This window comes from Anomalospiza imberbis, chromosome 1, assembly GCF_031753505.1.
Source record: "Anomalospiza imberbis isolate Cuckoo-Finch-1a 21T00152 chromosome 1, ASM3175350v1, whole genome shotgun sequence".
NCBI lineage: Eukaryota > Metazoa > Chordata > Aves > Passeriformes > Viduidae > Anomalospiza > Anomalospiza imberbis.
This window is the reverse complement of record NC_089681.1, coordinates 117983621-118000530: the sequence shown is the minus strand read 5'-3', so window position 1 is coordinate 118000530 and position 16910 is coordinate 117983621. Positions and strand designations below refer to the sequence as shown.

General features: G+C 38.4%; 1 protein-coding gene across 6 annotated transcripts in view; it reads left to right on the top strand.

Annotated features, from left to right (window-relative positions):
* CREB5 (cAMP responsive element binding protein 5) overlaps positions 1-16910 on the top strand; it is a 258154-nt gene that overhangs the window by 33263 nt on the left and 207981 nt on the right. For 3 of the 6 annotated variants that reach the window (XR_011004819.1, XM_068208031.1, XM_068208039.1), the window contains 2 exons: positions 9834-9905; positions 13057-13150. The exons of 1 other annotated variant lie outside the window; for it this stretch is intronic. Coding sequence is in view for 2 of the 5 variants with exons in the window: in XM_068208031.1 (XP_068064132.1) it covers positions 9834-9905; positions 13057-13150 (166 nt within the window). In the remaining 3 variants the exon portion in view is untranslated. Of the gene's footprint in view, positions 1-9833; positions 9906-13056; positions 13151-16910 lie in introns of those variants that run through there. 2 more of the 6 variants (XM_068208051.1, XM_068208065.1) reach the window with 1 other exon arrangement.

Here is a 16910-nt window from a genome sequence, read left to right as displayed (position 1 = left end):
CCTTTGGATGTACTTTTGGACTCAAAATGTTCTATGATTCTATGAAAATTTAAACTTTTGTTTTAATGTCTGCAAGCTTCTTTGAGTGTATTTTTTTTCCTGGGTTATTAGTTCAAGCAAATACTTGCTTACTGTCCTTTCAAAGTCTAAATACACTGTGCTGTATTCAATGCAATGGATGATTTGGAAGCAGTTTTTTAACCCAGTCTTAGAACTCAGACCCTCTTATTTTTATGAAGGTATTTTAACAGCAAGATGATTCCATCTTTGATTCCCTAAAAATGTATGGATAAGCCTAAATCCAAATAAAACTTAGCAAAACTAGGTTGTTACACTGCTGTTAGTAAAACTAGTTATATGACTGGTGAGAGACGTGTGTGTATTTGAGGATGTGAGCAGCTTCACGCGTACAATGTTTCAAGTGTTGCAAATCAGCCTGCCCTTGATTTGTCAGGGCTGAAAAGAACAGTTTTCAGTTTTTAGTGTCTAACTCTCTAGTGCTGAGTACTGCCTGAGGGGACCTGTGGGCTGCTAGTGTTCTCAGCAGAGATTTGTTACCCCAGAGGAATTTATCTTATAGCTAGGAGCGGTGAACACTGAAGGTTTAAATCAGGATTTTTTTTTAAGTAATTTTGCAGAAGAGAGAACTTTCCCAACTAAAAAAAAAATCTTTAAAAATGGCAATTAAAAATTGGTGAAAGTTAATAATTAATGGCTTGTAGCTAGTTTATTAATAGCCTCATTTTTCTATGTAATGAAAATCTTAAACTGTCTTGTATGTTAACTATAAAATGAAAAAAAAGAGTAAAAAGTAAGTGGTCCTAGTTTAAAATTATTTTAAACATACAGAATTGCAGAGTTTTATTCATAGAATGTTAAAGTTTGTTTGCAGAGTTCTGGTTGAGGCATTATTTTATATAATAAAATATGGAAGGAAAATCTGGGCTGGCAGAATTTTCAAAGCTTGTGTTAAAGCCCCTAACTGCTTCTGGCATGAAAGTCAGCTAAGCAGCCTTGTGTTGTTGTTTCCCCCAGGATATCTTTTATGCTTTCTTTCTTTTATTTTTTTTTTCTTTCTTCCCTTTGGAAATCCAAGTGTTTATTTGCATGCAAGTTAGGTGAATTCTTTTATCTATTTGTGTATCATAAACCAAAGCAATTAGCATACTGCAGTTACAGTACACTTAAAAACCAAAACAACCCTACAAAAACCTTCAGTCAATATTATTCCTGGAGGGAAAACTCTTAATTAAATTGTATGCAAACTACAACAGGCAACTACTACAATAGGCAAAGTTGTTTGGTGTTTAATAATAACTCTTTGGGTCAGGGGAAAGAGTGAAAAAGTAAGTGTAGCAGAGAGCTTTGCATGCCATTAACCCAAGGATAGAAATGAGGTCAGCCTTTGAAGGGACAGACAACACACTTATCTGCCAGCATTGGAAAGTCCCAAAAGATTAGGTTATTTGCCAGATGTTACTGGGAGTTCATCATGGACACCCTCTGCATCACGGGCTTCATCTCTCACCACAGTTGCAGTTGCCTTTCCTGCCCTTTGCAGGCTTCCTGGAGATCTTCTCCAGTGCATAATGCTTGTTTTTTTTCCTTGAAGTTGGTTTTTTTTTTTTTTGTTTCATAGCAATAGGCATGGTGAACCATCTTAACTTGTGAAGCTGATCTGAAGACTCATTGTTTTTCTTTCATACACCCACGATAATCCTCTTGGCATAGGAACCATGGACATGAAGCACTGTGACTGCCACAGCTCCGGGAATGGGGCTGTGTTTGTGAAGGGATTTGTAGAAGACAGACTATTCACCTCACTTAATATTGGTAACCTTTTGAAGATGAATGAAATTTGGGTCAGACTTTCTCATAGGCTAAGAATTTTCTATTGTTTTTTATCCCTTTGCCTGAAAAATAACTGTAAATGCAATTCTAAGCAGACTATTCTTATATTATTAGCAACTTTGTAATTAATCAAATATCAAGTGTGTAATCAAGTATTAAGTGTGTAATCCACTAAAAATTGGTAGTGAGGGAGAGTGGGTGCTCTCAGATCCATGTCAGTAATGACTGTATGAACCTGGAATGGTGTTCTCTGCATGTATCTTCTCCTTTAAATCTTTCAAGAGTTTGGTAGTAAATATTGATTTCAGCTAATGGTGGTTTTAACTTCTTTGTGCACATGCTTTGCCCCAAGGGACTCTGTCATGTACAGGGAGAAGCCAAGACTTGCTCATAAAGAACAGAGCAAATACATTTTTCCTTTAAAATGTTAGATATTATTGGTGGTCTGGTCTCTTGAAGAAAGATTCCTGTCACTTGTGTTACTGCAGTTGTTTTGCAGTTCTGCAGAACAATTTTGAGATGGACAGTGACCTAAATAAGGACTTTGTTATAATAATAAAGTCATTGTTATTATAATAACTTATTCATTATTTTAAATAAGGACTTTATGTACATCTGGTACATTATATTGTATACTGTATTATCACAATGCATCTGGTAAAAGAAGTCTCAGTGTTAAAACTTTGAAAATAGTGCAGAGTCCTTTTGTAGCACATCATTTAAAGCATTTGATGCTTTCGGTCTTGCTCTAACATAGCCCATCCTTCCCTCCCTTTCCTCCATCTATTCCCTTTCCTCCCTCTATTCCCTTTCCTCTCTTTATTCCCTTTCTTCCCCTTCCTTCCGTTCCTTCTTCTGATTTTCCCCATTTTCCTTGTGCTTTTCCTCCTCTTCACCTCCCCCTTTTTTTCCTCCATCCTCCCTTTCTTCCTTCTCTCCCTTTCAAGACCCTCATGTCTAACTTAGTCTTCTGACATGAGCACTTCAGTTAAATGTCTGATGATACAGCACAATGACAGTGTTTGCTCATGTTGAGATAAACTTGACATTCAGATGCTGTTTGACTATCCATGGACATTTGGTGTTCTCCCTAACATTTGTCAAGTCCACAGACCCAGATACTGGTTTTACTTCAGTAGGTCTGAATTAGCTGTTGAATTTCCAGCACTGGAAAGCAGAAAAAATGCATGTAGGGGAAATGGAGAAGGACTTCAGGTATTGTTTCTCTCTGTTGGTGTGCGAAATGCAGTTGTTGAATAGAGCCATTTCCTTACCTTGGTAGAGCTTGTGCTGCTGCTTGTTCAGTTAAGCAAACCTTGGTGCTGTCAGTGAGGTTCCAGTCTGGTCTCTGATGTGGTTTCAGACTTGTAACTAGGGACAGCAGGTATTAGGGTTATTCTGCAAATGCCATCAGTGGGGGCCAGTTGCAGAACTACAAGCCTGGGCCATTTCCAGGTTAGGCTGGCCCTGTTTGGCCAATCACAGAGTGCAAAACAACCACATTATTCCTCAAAGTGTTTTTCCAGAGTTGAAGTAATAGCCATCTTGCCCTATAAAGATCTTATTTCTCCTATAGAATATTTCTGTGCTGAGATAACTTTCATGAACTGTTTTCAAAAGGGCTAAGTTTTTTTTTGTGGGTTTTTTTTTTTTTTTTTTTTTTTTTTTTGGTGTGTGATTTCATTTTAAAGCCACTTTTCACCTCTTTTCTCCTATTTCCATTTTTGTCTTCTGTGGCCTGTGCTTAGTAATTACACTGCCATTTCTGTAAAACAGCAAATCCATTTGCACTATAGCAAGTGAATCTGTGATGGGTTTCCTATACTGAAGTGAGGAGTCCAAGAAATGTAATAATTATTTAGATTTATGCATTTCCACTACACTTGAGAGACTGATCATCCACTGCAGAGGACAAGTTGTGCCCTCCACCAAATATTTGCATGGGTGATACACAGTGTTGAGCTCTCACACTGCTGCTATGTGGGAAGGCAGTAGGTCATCTGCTTTCTATTTTGAGTTTCTTTTTCAGAGGTATCCTTTTACTCCCCTCCTCTTCCTCAGCCCAGTCCTCAGTGGTTTGCAGTCCTTCCACTGTCTTTCTTTTTTCCATTTCTACTGGTGTCTTCTTGCCCCCAGTCCCCTTGTGGTTCTTTCTCCCTGTATTTCCCCCCCTCCTTAATTCCAGAGTTTTCCAACATTCATTCTTGTTCCACTTTGAAATATCCTATATTTGCTCCATATTCTTTTGGTTATCCCCACTTATGTTCTTTTTTGAAAAGAAAACAGCTCTGCATAAGCGGAAGAAAGTCAGGAAGCAGCTATTTGGGTTTCTTTGATAACAGAAACAGTGGGTTTTAGTGGACAAATGCTGAGTTAGGGGACCAAAAACTTTTCTCCCTTGGTTGATTTGAAGGTGAATGGATGTACCTGTAAGAGAGAGAAGGGACAAAACCTTAGGACTGCTGGGGAGCCTTCCCAGCACTGGATTTTGTTCAGGCAGGCAATAAATAAACCATGTGGCCATTTAAAAAGAACTAGGGTGTTCAGAACATGAAAAAAGAATATTTTTGATACTCCTTTTGCAAATGATCCTGAAGTGTGCCAGTGGCTAGTGACTTCACAGATGCCAGCCACAGGGAAAAGACCGAAGGAAGGCTGCTTGCTGTTGAGACAATTCACACATCAACTGTTTTTTGAGAGCACTCGACTCCACGTGAAGATTTATGGGCCACTCTTTTTTTAAAATAAATGAGTAAAGGACCAAGCTGAGTGTTTTTCCACACATAAATGTCATAAATGCAATCCTAAAAAACTTCACTGGAGTACCAGCAAGGGCTCAAGCCCCAGCTCAAATGTGCATTGTATTAAAGTCCTTCTTGGGAACTCCAGACACAAATTGCTTTCCAACATCCAGAATCATTTGGAAATGCTTTAATCCTGAAACCAGGGGGTTTCTAATGGAAATGCTGACAGACCCTTCGTTGTAGCAGCTGAAGCAGGCAGGGCTGTGATAATGAGCCTGTATGCCTGCATGTGGAAAGCGTGATGCTAGTTCAGAAAACAAGCACTTCCACTGAAAAGCTCATGCTGAGAAAAACCACCGTGCGCCGTTCCAGCACAATGCTGCTTCAAATTGGCTTTGCTCAAGCAAGTATGTGTTGGGAACAACAGTAGGCATTAACCCTGCATGTATTACACTTCCAAAACCAACAAGTCTTAATAGCATTTCTAATAATGCTCTAATTATCTATAAATAGCACAGTATTGAATAGCCATGACTAGCAGTTTAAAATGCTGCATGCACTGATGGAATAATGTTCTTTGCTATTTACAAGTGCAGTGTAACCATGTCTCCTCTTTTCAAACATTGTGCCTGTGACCCTAAAAAATAGGTGATGCTTCATCTATTGCTTGTCTCTGCATACCACTGCTAATGCTAGACACCGTGTGCTTTATACCTGTATTTGGAAATCTCAGTGACCTTGGTCACACCAGGCTGAAGGAACCTGTCTTGCAAGCATGAACCCAGGTGATTAATTTCAACAAACAGGTTGCTTATAAGATTGTAATTACTCACTTGTGCAAATTGCAGGATGGGTGCACTGACCTGCATTAGACACATTGTAGTATACACCTCCCCATTGGTTCTTTTTCCTCTGTTAATCAGAGGCCTGAAAACCCTGCAACATTTAGACAGCTTGAGGTTGAAGGCTGAAATGTCACTTTTAAAAGAGGGTTAAAAAGGTCACACAGCTGCAAATAATAATAGCCCAATGAAAATCAGATTCTTACTGCAGCCCACTTCAAGAATAACATTGAAACAGGAAACAAGCCCGCTTGATGTTTTTACCAGTATGGCAGTAAGATTACTGCTGAGTTTAAAAAGGGGGAGAGAGAGACAGAAAGGAGCAAGCTTTCTTGGTCTTAGAAGTAAGAACAGTTTTTATGGTTCAGAAAAGATGATCCTGGGGCTCTGCAAAATCTCCTTGAGGAGCTTGAGGACATGGGGTACTTCCCTCTGGATGCTTCTGAGAGGAGATGTAGTTTGTTGCTGTGTTCTGAGAGTGGTTTTGTTTCTTCTGATGGCTTTCTTTTTTGCTATATTCTTGCATTCCTCACTGTGGGCTTCATTTTTATTAATTATAATAAAAAATTTTTAGAAGACTCTTATGCAAAAATCAAGTAGAAAAAAATCTTGGCCTGCTGCAGAACTTACTTGTTTCTCTACCACGTGACATAGGTTGGAGAAGCCTTTCTCTTGTATTTTTATTTATTTCTTTTTATAATTAGAATACCTTAGCTTCTCCTGAGCAAAGTGATATTTCAGGAGAATGGCAGGCTACAACAGCATAGCAGATTTCCTCACTTACACATTCTGCCAATAAGGCTCTTTACGTGGTCACAATAGGGCAATAAATGCTGACAGATGTTGTTAACATGTCTATTAAAATTCAGCCCCCTTTTCTGCTGGATTATACACTCATGGCTATTGTTAATAATATCAGAACTAATGCTGACATATCAATAATAGTGTTCGCTTTTACTTATAATCCTTGATTGTTTCTTCAAAAAAGTCACAAAGTTGCAATAAATTAAGCTATTGATAACAGAAGAAAAAATTCAGACTGGAGCAATTTTTAAACTTTACACTCATCATAGATTTGTCTGATATTCTTCATGTTCATTAATTGCAGTGGTTATTAGTAGTACTACAAGAGTTGCATGAGTGTAACTTGAATTTTTAAGATCCCAAAGGCTAATAAGCACCTTAATTTAGATGGAAAGGCTGCTGTGATATATTTTTATTAGGTGAAGTGGAAATGTTGCCATTGGTTGTGCTATTTCCTTCCTTCACCTGCACACAGTGTGGAAAAAGAAGACGTGGATTGTGTGGCCCAGCAACACACGTGAGACACGTGAAGAGAAGTGTGTGCCAGGGGCTGTGTGCAGCTGTCTGAGCTGAAGGATGGGAGATGCCTGCCTGCATCCTGAGAAGGATGCCATGCAAGCTGTGCTGTGCACAACCAGAACACCTCTGCTGCCGAGAGCCCCCCATCCTGCTGCAAACCTGGGGTGAGGCCCAGTGGTGCTGGTGCATCTGCAGCTTTTGCAGAGTTCAGTGGGATTGAGGTGTGCAGGAGGTTCACACTCACAGCCCGGAATTTCAGCTGCTTGTTCCTGGTCAACATTCAAGCACAAGGCTGGAATTACTGCCATACGATAACCAAGCACCAGACACTTGCAAAAAGTGTAGGCAGCAGGCAGCTTCTTCCACTCATCTACTGCTGTAAGAGAGTCAATGGGACCACAGTCTCAACTGCAGTGATTGCACCACATGTAGACACCAATTCTGCAATTTGTCCTGAGGGCACTGAACTACCTGGTAACACATTATATAGGTCAAGTTCTGCCTGACAGCACCTTGGAGTGAAGGTGATACAGCCACTCTGGATTATTGCTTGTTTTATGCTTAGTGTCTGCAGAGAATGATTCTCATGGAAATAAGCAGTTGCTTGTACATTTGGGGAAAACAATTTGATGTCAAATCTGACGCCTTTTCCAGGTACTGAGAGTAAACAACAAATCCATGTTTTCTTACAGTCGATTTCCTGGAGCTGATCCCTGCACTCAGGATTCTAGTCCTCATCTAATATGTTATTTTGGGGCTTAGTCCATGTTTATCTACTAGATAACCTTGAAAATAATTTAATTTTTATAAGAGCATGCACTGATGGATTCAGGGACTAAAGGTCAAACTCAGGGTGGGGAGGGAAGTCTTAGACTTGCAATACTCAATAAGAAATCAAACTCCAAATAATTCCTGGTAATGTTTTGAAATTCACTTGGACACTTGGGACCAGAATTGTAACTATCTTGTTTTCTTTAACTGAGTCTCATCTGTTGTTTTGCTATTGAAAATGCTGTTGTCACTGTCCCCTGAGGAGGGGAAAAAGGGGTAACAGAAATCTTTGGCAGTGCTTCAGTTGCAGGAGCAATTGAGATATTAAATAAAGCCTTTCATTATCCATGCGTATCTTCTTTTTTTTTTTTTTTTTCTTTTTTTTTCTTTTCTTTCTGTGTAAAGGAAAAAGTTGTCTTTAGGAAAGACAACATGCCTGGGGTCACATCCCCTAAATAGAGGTGGATTTAAAAATCTAACTTAGCTGGAGGTTTTGGTTTTGTTTTTTGCAGGGTTTGTTTTTCTAGTCAGTTATCTCTCTGCTGCTTGTTTCTTTCAGACAGGATAGTGTAATTCAGAGTATTTTTGTGGCTTCATCTCTGAAGAGCTTGTCTATGCACAGTCTGGAACTGAAATAACTGAAATTAGAAGTAATTTAACACCTTTAGTTATTTTAGTATACGAATATACTCTTTCATTTCTGATTATGAGTATCCTATTTCAGTTTAACATAGCTGCAAGTTAAATCAAAACAGGATATGAATAATCTTAAAGGAGTAAATTAGGTACAATTTTAGTTATTTCGGTTCTAGCCTTGTGTGGATACATAAGTTATGCCTGAGTTAGGGTCTTTCTTGACACTTTATTGTATTTTTCATCGTTTGTCTCAGGCCAGATGTTGGTAGAGATGCTCATGATCAGTTGGTGCTTATTATCAACTTTTGGGAGTAGTGTCCTTGTGGAGATTGAAGGGCAAATGAAAGTAGAAATCCTTCACTTCTGGATTCTGCATCTAGGAGTCAGTGGAGTCAGACAGAGGGGAGTTTTTTATGTCACAATTAGGAAAATATACTGTCAGGCTAATGTTGTCCACCAGAATGAAGTTTAATTAAAAAGAAAAAGGTATCATCCAGTGAAACTAATTGCTGCAAGTACAGGTCTGGCTGATGTACTGGTTAATGGTACTGTAAGCATGCTAAAGATACTCCTGATGATAGGAAAAATGAACTGTAGCTTGAAAAAAATTCAGTGGGTTTGAGCAATTTTAGCACCTGCCCCTCTGCAGATTTTTGTAGTTATAAAATCAAATGCTGCTTCTTCATCAAGATATTCCTCTTGGGTCATGAAAAAATTACCCAAACACCACTCAGATATTTTTCTAAAAGAGGCTGTGGTGAGGCTGAGTTTTAAGAGATTTCAGGGAATGTCTAAACATAAGTCATCTGCTGTAAGATGGGTCAATCACTACATTCTAGCTGGTAAAAACAGTTGTTCCAACAGGCTGAAAACATTTCTGAAATAAATGACTTACTTATTTTACTCCCTAAAATTTTACTAATTTTATTTTTTTTTCCCCTCAGGGACACTGCCCTAGTATTGACTCAAAATCAGGTGCATAACTGCTTTCTGAGGGTGAATGTTTCATCCTTTGCCTTTATTTAAGACTTGGGAGCTTCCCCCAAGGGTTTAGTTCAAGGTTACAGGACTGGGACTGCTATGTGGAAGTGCAGTTTTAGACAAAACTTCACTGCTGAAGCTCCTGAGGCTCTAGTTGACCTTTTAAAGGATGGGCATGCACTGTTACCTTGTGTGCATGGAGAGCATGTATGTAATGTATTTAAGTTATTAATATCAGACAGTATGGATGCAAAACTTCAAAAAGTGGGGTCTTTCTCAGAAGTAACCTAGACGTCTGGTTTTAATGTTGTTCAGCAGGAACTGAAGGAGGAAAGGTAAAAACCTTTATTTCAAGATATTTCTGAGAAGACACAGTCTTATCTAATAACTACACTGAACATATGCTATTTTCTGAGGCAGATTTATGCTGTGAAAGCTGAACTTTTTTTCTTTCTTAAAAATAAATTGATGCTCAGGAAGGAGCAATAAGAACTTAGACTGTAGAGTGCCTACTGAATATTAGCAAAATTAGTACTCTGAGTATGAAAACTTTGTTCTGATCCGTTTGCAGAGTTTGAAATAAAAGCACAAACTGCCATTTCTGTATGTTGCATGCCTGTGTGAAGTTTAGAACGTATATATTCATAGGTTCCCTTTCTTTCCCCCTTCCCCTTTTAACATGTAGATTTATGAGGAATCAAAGATGAACTTGGAGCAGGAGAGGCCTTTTGTCTGCAGTGCCCCAGGCTGCTCACAGGTGAGTGGAGTCAGCGGTGATATTAATTGAGTCCTCAGCACTAGCTCTGGCTTGTATAATGCCTCCTGATATATTAACACATGTCTAATAATAATATGCGTGTCAGGGGTTTTTTGTGTGTTTTTTTTTTTTTTAAGACCTGCTTCCCCTCGATTCTCTCCTTTCCCAGAAGACTCTATTACAAAATATTTCAAGCAAATACAGCAGCCAGTCAAAAGAGAGGTGGTACAAGTGCTCCTCAAGCTGCTTCTGTGCCTTTTCTCATCCCAAAGCCTAATGTTTCAAGACATGTACTGCAGATTCCTTTAGGGACTCTCAAGAGAGGACACGCTAGGCAGGACACATTTATTTGTCTTCTGCTGAGATGTATGATGGAATATATTATGTTGCTATTGGGAGGCCCTAACCCTCCTTGCATTTTTTTTTCTGTTTCAAATACTTAAATGCAATTATATCTTATTAGCTGATTTCTTTATTTATTTATGTATTTATTTATTTTTAATCTTCAAGACATGTTCCTACTAAATATTTTCTGTGGAAAATGCAGCCTGTAGATAAATTTTGCCCCAGAATATGCATTTGGGATTCCTGTCCTGTTGACTGGTGCTCTGCTATATGTCTCCAAGGGCAAAACCTGACCTGTAACATTAGGTGTTTAATGAGCTTAAAAAAAACCTGAAGTGACAAGGATTTTACCTGCTGAGATTTGAACTGGTGTGTGTGTGGTTTTTGCAGTGATTTTGCAGTGGTGAGGGAAGTTCCATGTGTGGCACTTCTGATCCTAATTTGTTTTAGTAACAAGAATTTGTGAGTAAAATCTTCAGACAAGGGTGTCTTTTGGCTTTTGCCATGGGCTTCCTGTGTGCATCCTCTGTGATACAGCTTACCCATTTTCCAGAGTCCTCCTCTCTTAATTAGTGAACCTTTCCCTGTTTCAACTGTATGTTGGGAGTTTTCAGCTGGCTAAGGCATTTACAACTCTTTAGGTTCTTCTGGCAGAGGGATGGGTGACTGTTAATGAAGTGTAGGTGTTGATTTTGCCAAGAGCTGAAATAAGGAGAGGCAGATGCCTTCAGTCCAGTTAACAGCTGGCTGAGTGGCTTTACTGTTTCACAAAGAGGGAGTTTTTCTATGGGAGGCAGAGTGCATCTTTTGGATTATCCCTCAGGCTGAGAATATGCCCCTTTAGATTTCCACATGCAGAGTTAAACTTTCACCATTCTGTCACAGAGGTAGAATAAAAGTATCTGAGTTTAATTGTGATGTTTATTTACCTTTTTGAAACTAAATTCCACTGAAATCAGTGGACTTGAGTGTTTTCACATCAACTCTTAATTAGTTTCCTCAGTGGAGGAGAAGCTGATCCAGACAAGCTCTTTTAGGTTTTCAGAGAGCAAGTTTGGTTGCACGCTGTTACAATTTGGAAAGACGAAAAATGTAGATGTGATGTCCATCTTAAAAAACATTTAATTTCCCATGACCCCTGTTTGTAATAAATGAGGACTTGACATAAGTGCATAATGCAGAGCTGCTGTCCAGCTAAGTTGGCTGGGGACTGGCTTCTCTCTTGGCCCATGCAGAAGTGTGCTGAGGGCTTATAAAGTCAACCTTCTGCACAAGGAAGAAAGTAGGCCTAGAAAAAAGACAAAGAAGTCTGGGCTGGAGGAACAGTTTCTCCTCTGTTGCCCCATGCCCTATTTAAGCTGGTTGACTTCATCATGAAGAGAGAGCATGGCATCCATGAAGGAAAATCCATTTTCAAGAGAAATAAATATGGGGTCTTTTTTCCCCCCTTCACGATTTCATCGAGCAAAGTCTTTCTCAGATATTCCCTTTGTTCTTAACATAAATTGCTAATGCTGCATTTCTTCCAGATGAGTAAGCAGTGAGCCAGAGTTTCACAGTGAGAAAAAGGTCTTTGGGATTTCTTTCTTTTTCAGTTTTTTTTTTCTTTTTTTTTTTTTTCTCTCAGAGAATTCAATTCCATTTTTATGCTGCTTTGTCTATGGGTTTAGAGAGATTCTCAGAAGGTGTAACATATGGTAATTATTTATGCTATAGCCAGAAGCAAAGTCACTTAGCCAAGAGTATACTGTGTTGAAAGCATTAGGTCCCTTTAACTTGGTTGTTGTCACTGTTTTTTGTCTCCTATATACCTGTTGCTTTAAAGAGCTGCTTTTAATTTATTTTTTCCTCAAGCCTTGATGATACTACTTTTGGCTTTTGATAGTCCTGAAATAACCCAGTTGAAACCATCTCAGTAGCAAAGGTCTGTGTATGCACATTCTGGTGAAGGAAACTTCATAGAACCATTCTGCTGTTTGAGCCCAAATGTGCAAGTGCTTGAGCATTTATTCAAGCTTGTCTCTTAGTTTTGTTCAAAAGAAGTTATTTCTTCTAGAAGTCTGTAATCAGATTGTAAAACAAACTTAGCACACTGATTAGTTTCTTACAAAAAACGTCTCTCCACCTTCTCTGCTTGACAAAGAAGAATAATTTGATTTAGTATCGCAAAGGGTCATAACTAGTTGCTATAAAACTGTGCACCATTTAATTGCCACTTCAAGTCAAAGTATCAGATATTTCCAAAATTAAAGATGTGTATTGTCTGAATACTTTTGGATAGAAAAAGCCATCTTATTTAGTTATTTTTATACCTGTTCATCAGATATATGTTGCAGAAAGACACAAAAGCAGAAAAATCCAGTAAAGTGATTTAAGATTTGCCTCATTACTTAGCATTTGCCGTGGGCTAAGAGCATACAGAACAGCAGCTATCGCAGATGCTCAGGCACGTGGTGACTTGTGAGGCTGTGGTAGCTGGAGTGGGTGTCTGAGACCCTTAGAACCTAAACCTTGGTCTGTAATTGTTTTCAAGCAGTTGCATGACACCTTACGGTTTTTCATCCCAGAGAGCACAGCAGCAAATGTGTTTCTAAATCAAGTACAGCTATTTGTTATTCATACTCACTTGTATTTTCAAATATTCTGTTTCCTGTGCCATTTGGACACATTTCTAGCTGGATAAATTTCTTTCTGTCTCTCATTTTTGAAATTCTGTCCAATGCCAAAAGTTTATTAGAGAATTAAATTCTTCTTTTTTTCTTTTTTTTTCTCTCTTCCTTTCTCTTTTTCTGTGTTTGCCTGACAGCGTTTTCCAACAGAGGATCATCTGATGATTCACAGGCACAAACATGAAATGACTTTGAAGTTTCCTTCAATAAAAACAGATAATATGTTATCAGGTAAGAAGACATGAATTCAAGTCGAGATTACTATTCAGATGATGTTGAAAGCATGACTCCTATTGGAAAGCTACTGGTGAAATGACTACAAGATTGGTTTTAAAAAGCCCCAGCTCCAATTAAATAACAAGGAGAGGTGGATTAAGCTAGAATGCATATCTTTGAACAAAAAGAGAGTTGCCATTCTTGTGCCTTCATAAAAGTTTGCCATGAGAGGGAAAGAAATCACTGACCCTCAGGCATGCTGGCAGCTCTGTCATTGATTTCCAGTGAAATATAGGCACTTAAGTGCGTGTCACTTGGGACCCCAGCAGAGAGAGTGGTAATGAAGTGCATTTGTGCTGTTGCTGGAAGAATTGCTATTTAAACTGGACAGACTCACTTCAGCAACTGGAAGAGGCCACATTGTATGAGCCACCTGTGTGGTGACTCAGGAGCTGCCCACTGTAAATAGCCATAACCAGAAAGGTGAACGAGTGGGTGATATCCAGTACTCTCACCCCATCTCTCTCTGCACCTCCCCCTTCACAAACAGGAGTTATTTGGTATTAGGTACAATTGCTATAATTACTATAATTCTTGAATAATATATTTCTTATGTAGTCTTTCTGTGCTCTTGTCTGTGTAACCACATATCAATGGCTTGCTGGCCTTCAGCCAGTGTTGGGTAAAGTCAAGCTAGCCCTTCATTTTACTTCTTTCCTCTCCTATTCCCTTTCCTATTGTTTATTCTTTGGGCTATAGTAATGGACTATTTAGAATAGTATCTCTAGACTTTTTCAGGTTTCAAAGCAATGGTAGAAAGCCCCCCTGTGTTGCAAATGTGTGTGTGGATGTTCAACAGAGTTTGATATTTGTCTTTTACAATGGGCTTCTTCAAGGTAAATTGTGCCATTTCAGATGCAAATGTATATTCATTAAAGAGGCTCCAGCAGACTAACTATTTTCTGGTTAAACTGTTTCCATTTTTATGAAAATCATAATGAAGTAACAATGGTTTACAAATATTAAGGGTTTTTTTTAAATTTTTTTTTTTTGGGACTTTGGGCACCAATGAAAAGTTAGACAGCCTTTTTCCCAGATAGAATTTGTTTTGCTTTTCATTTTAAAATGCCATAATGGACTAAGTTTAGAAAGAAACAGTACACAGCATTTTGAAGACTAGGTCTTGTACAGTGCCTGAGTGCCAGCTTTGCCCACAGAATCCTGTGTTTGCAAGCACAAATGAGGAAAAGCTGCTTTTGCATTTGGCTGTGTCCTTTGGCAGTGAAACTGCTCGAAGACATCTGTGCTGTGGGCACATTCACCCTGTGCAAGTGGTGGCTTTTGTTAAAAGTGCTGGCTTTCTGTTTGGCAAGACTTTTGCTCAAGTGCAATTTCTAAGGAATCTATTCTGTCATCAGGAATCCCCTGAGCAGAGTAGCTCCATTTGTGTTTGGTAACTTCTATGATTTAGCCATCCTGCTCCTTCCAATGAGTTGCTTTCCTAAGCAAAAATAATGTCTGTCTTCCAGCACTACCACTGGTACTGGGCCCCCTAAACCTGCAGCTAGCCAACTGTCCATACTAATGTAGAATTTCTGGCCAGAAAGACTGAGATTACTTCTAAGGGATGTATTCTTTGAGGTTTGTTTATGATGATCCTCTGTAGTAGCGAAAGAATAAAAAGCCATGTGTTCCCAAAGACTGTGGCCAATGTTCCTGACTGTAATGCCCTGGCAAATTGGTTCTGAAATTGGTTCTGCTGGTGTATTGATTCCTCTTTTTGTGTTTGTTTGCTGAATTTGTTTGGCATTTTGCAGCCCTTACTCAGGAAGCATCATAGATCATCTACTCTTTGTAGGAAGACATTGAAAAATAGTTGTTTCATTACCCACTGAAACCCTGGGGAAATCTAAATACCTTAAAGTTTAAGATGTTTTATTCTTAGATTTCAGAATGAAAAATTAATGATATATGGGAAAAAGAGACAGACTTTTCTCTTAGACATTTGTCTTCATGTCTTCCTTGTTTTTTGCATTTTTGCTTATGTGACTTTTTGAAAAAAATGTTCCTGTCATCAGTAGGTTCAAAGAATTGCAGCAGCAATTGCCCTGTAATAAGCCAGGTGCAGTGTTAGTTTCCCCGCCCCTCTTTCTCCTAAGCTGCCTAGAAGTCAAACTTTCTAATTTTTTTCCAGTGTGTTGTATACTATCTTTTAATTTGTAGTGTATTAACATTATTATCAACAATTAGCCATGAAAAGTAACATACTGTATGCTTTCAGGTAGACATTAGAATTATTTACTCTGTTTACAGAAGTAGCCTAATCCGCAGTCTGGATTCACTATAATATCAGTAATATTTAATACACATTAAACGTGTTTTTTATAAATTGTTCCTGGAAGTAGGCAGTGAAACTGTTGGTTTTGTACATCTTAGAAACTAAGCAAAATATGACTTGGGAAGAAGAAACTTGTTTTTTTGTGTGAAATCTATGTTTGGGTCTGAAATATAAGCTTCTAAGGGAGATGTAAAGGTATGTTATATGTGAAGTTATACGTTGTCATGTAGGTGGGGTCAGTGTCTAATAAACAAGGGTGCATGACCTGATTGCAACAATTGGTGCTGTGCTGGTTTATCAGGTATATTTTTCCAGGACCTTCTGAGTTATCAACTAGCTTCACAAAAGCCTACCATTTTTTTCATGCTGGCTTAAGAAGAACAAGTTATATTAAATCTGGTGAACCCATCCCTTGAACCAATTCAGAAACTCCAGATACCCATGTACAACAAACAGCTTTCTGTTCTCTCACTGTATGAACGGAAGGAAAATCCACTAGAGGCATTGCACTAAAATGCAAGTGATACTTCTGTTGCACAACTTGACAACACAATTCTGTCTTTTAAAATTAATGCTATTTGTTCCTCTTTGTTGTACGCATTTTATTTTTGTTTATTAGAAAGTCTTGTTAAGAATATGGATAGAGAGTCATTGATATTTTCTATTTCCATCTTTCCAGCTAAAAAAGAGCTATTTGAGATTACACAGGATATCTTATGTAAGTTTTGCATGCTAGTCACCATTGCAGGCAACTTTATAGTTAAATTGACTGAAATAGATATCAGCTCTTTGCTGTTGTGCAGAGCGAACAGTGTTTGCATTGCTTTGAAACTCTACATTGCATTGTGTGACAAAGCTTTTGTGTTTAAACACCAAAATATTAATGTCTGTAGAATAGATTGCTTCCTCCAGGGAAATAATAAAAGCCCTGTGGAACTGAACTTTGGGAGCTGGGGATTATCTACATAGAAATCTTTTTTCCTTCCTCATTCTATTTAATGAAACCAAATCCTCTAGAGTTTTGATAATAAAGCCCACTGTGGAGGTAGGAACAGTTTTCTCTAGATGGAAGAAGTGCCTGTAATAAGGGTAGTACAAAGGTATTCCTTTTCCCAAGTAATGCCTGTGCCAGTGAGGTAATTTTACATCACTCTTGGTTGCCTTAATATTTTACTCCTTGTAGTTTACACAGAGAGGTTTATCTAGGCATGAATTTTGAGGCATGCAAAATGATTGGGTATGAGGACTCATACTGTAGTTTGTTTTCTTGTTTGCTTCTGTGTCCCTTGCTTTATCAAAAATAAAATGAAATGTTTTCTTACATTTACTGGTCAGTTTCAGAGTGACCAGAAGACTTTAAAAATTAGTTGTACCCAGTATGTGCCCCTCCAGGAAAATCCAACCAGTACTTTAAAGGGCACATATTTTGGCAGTAAA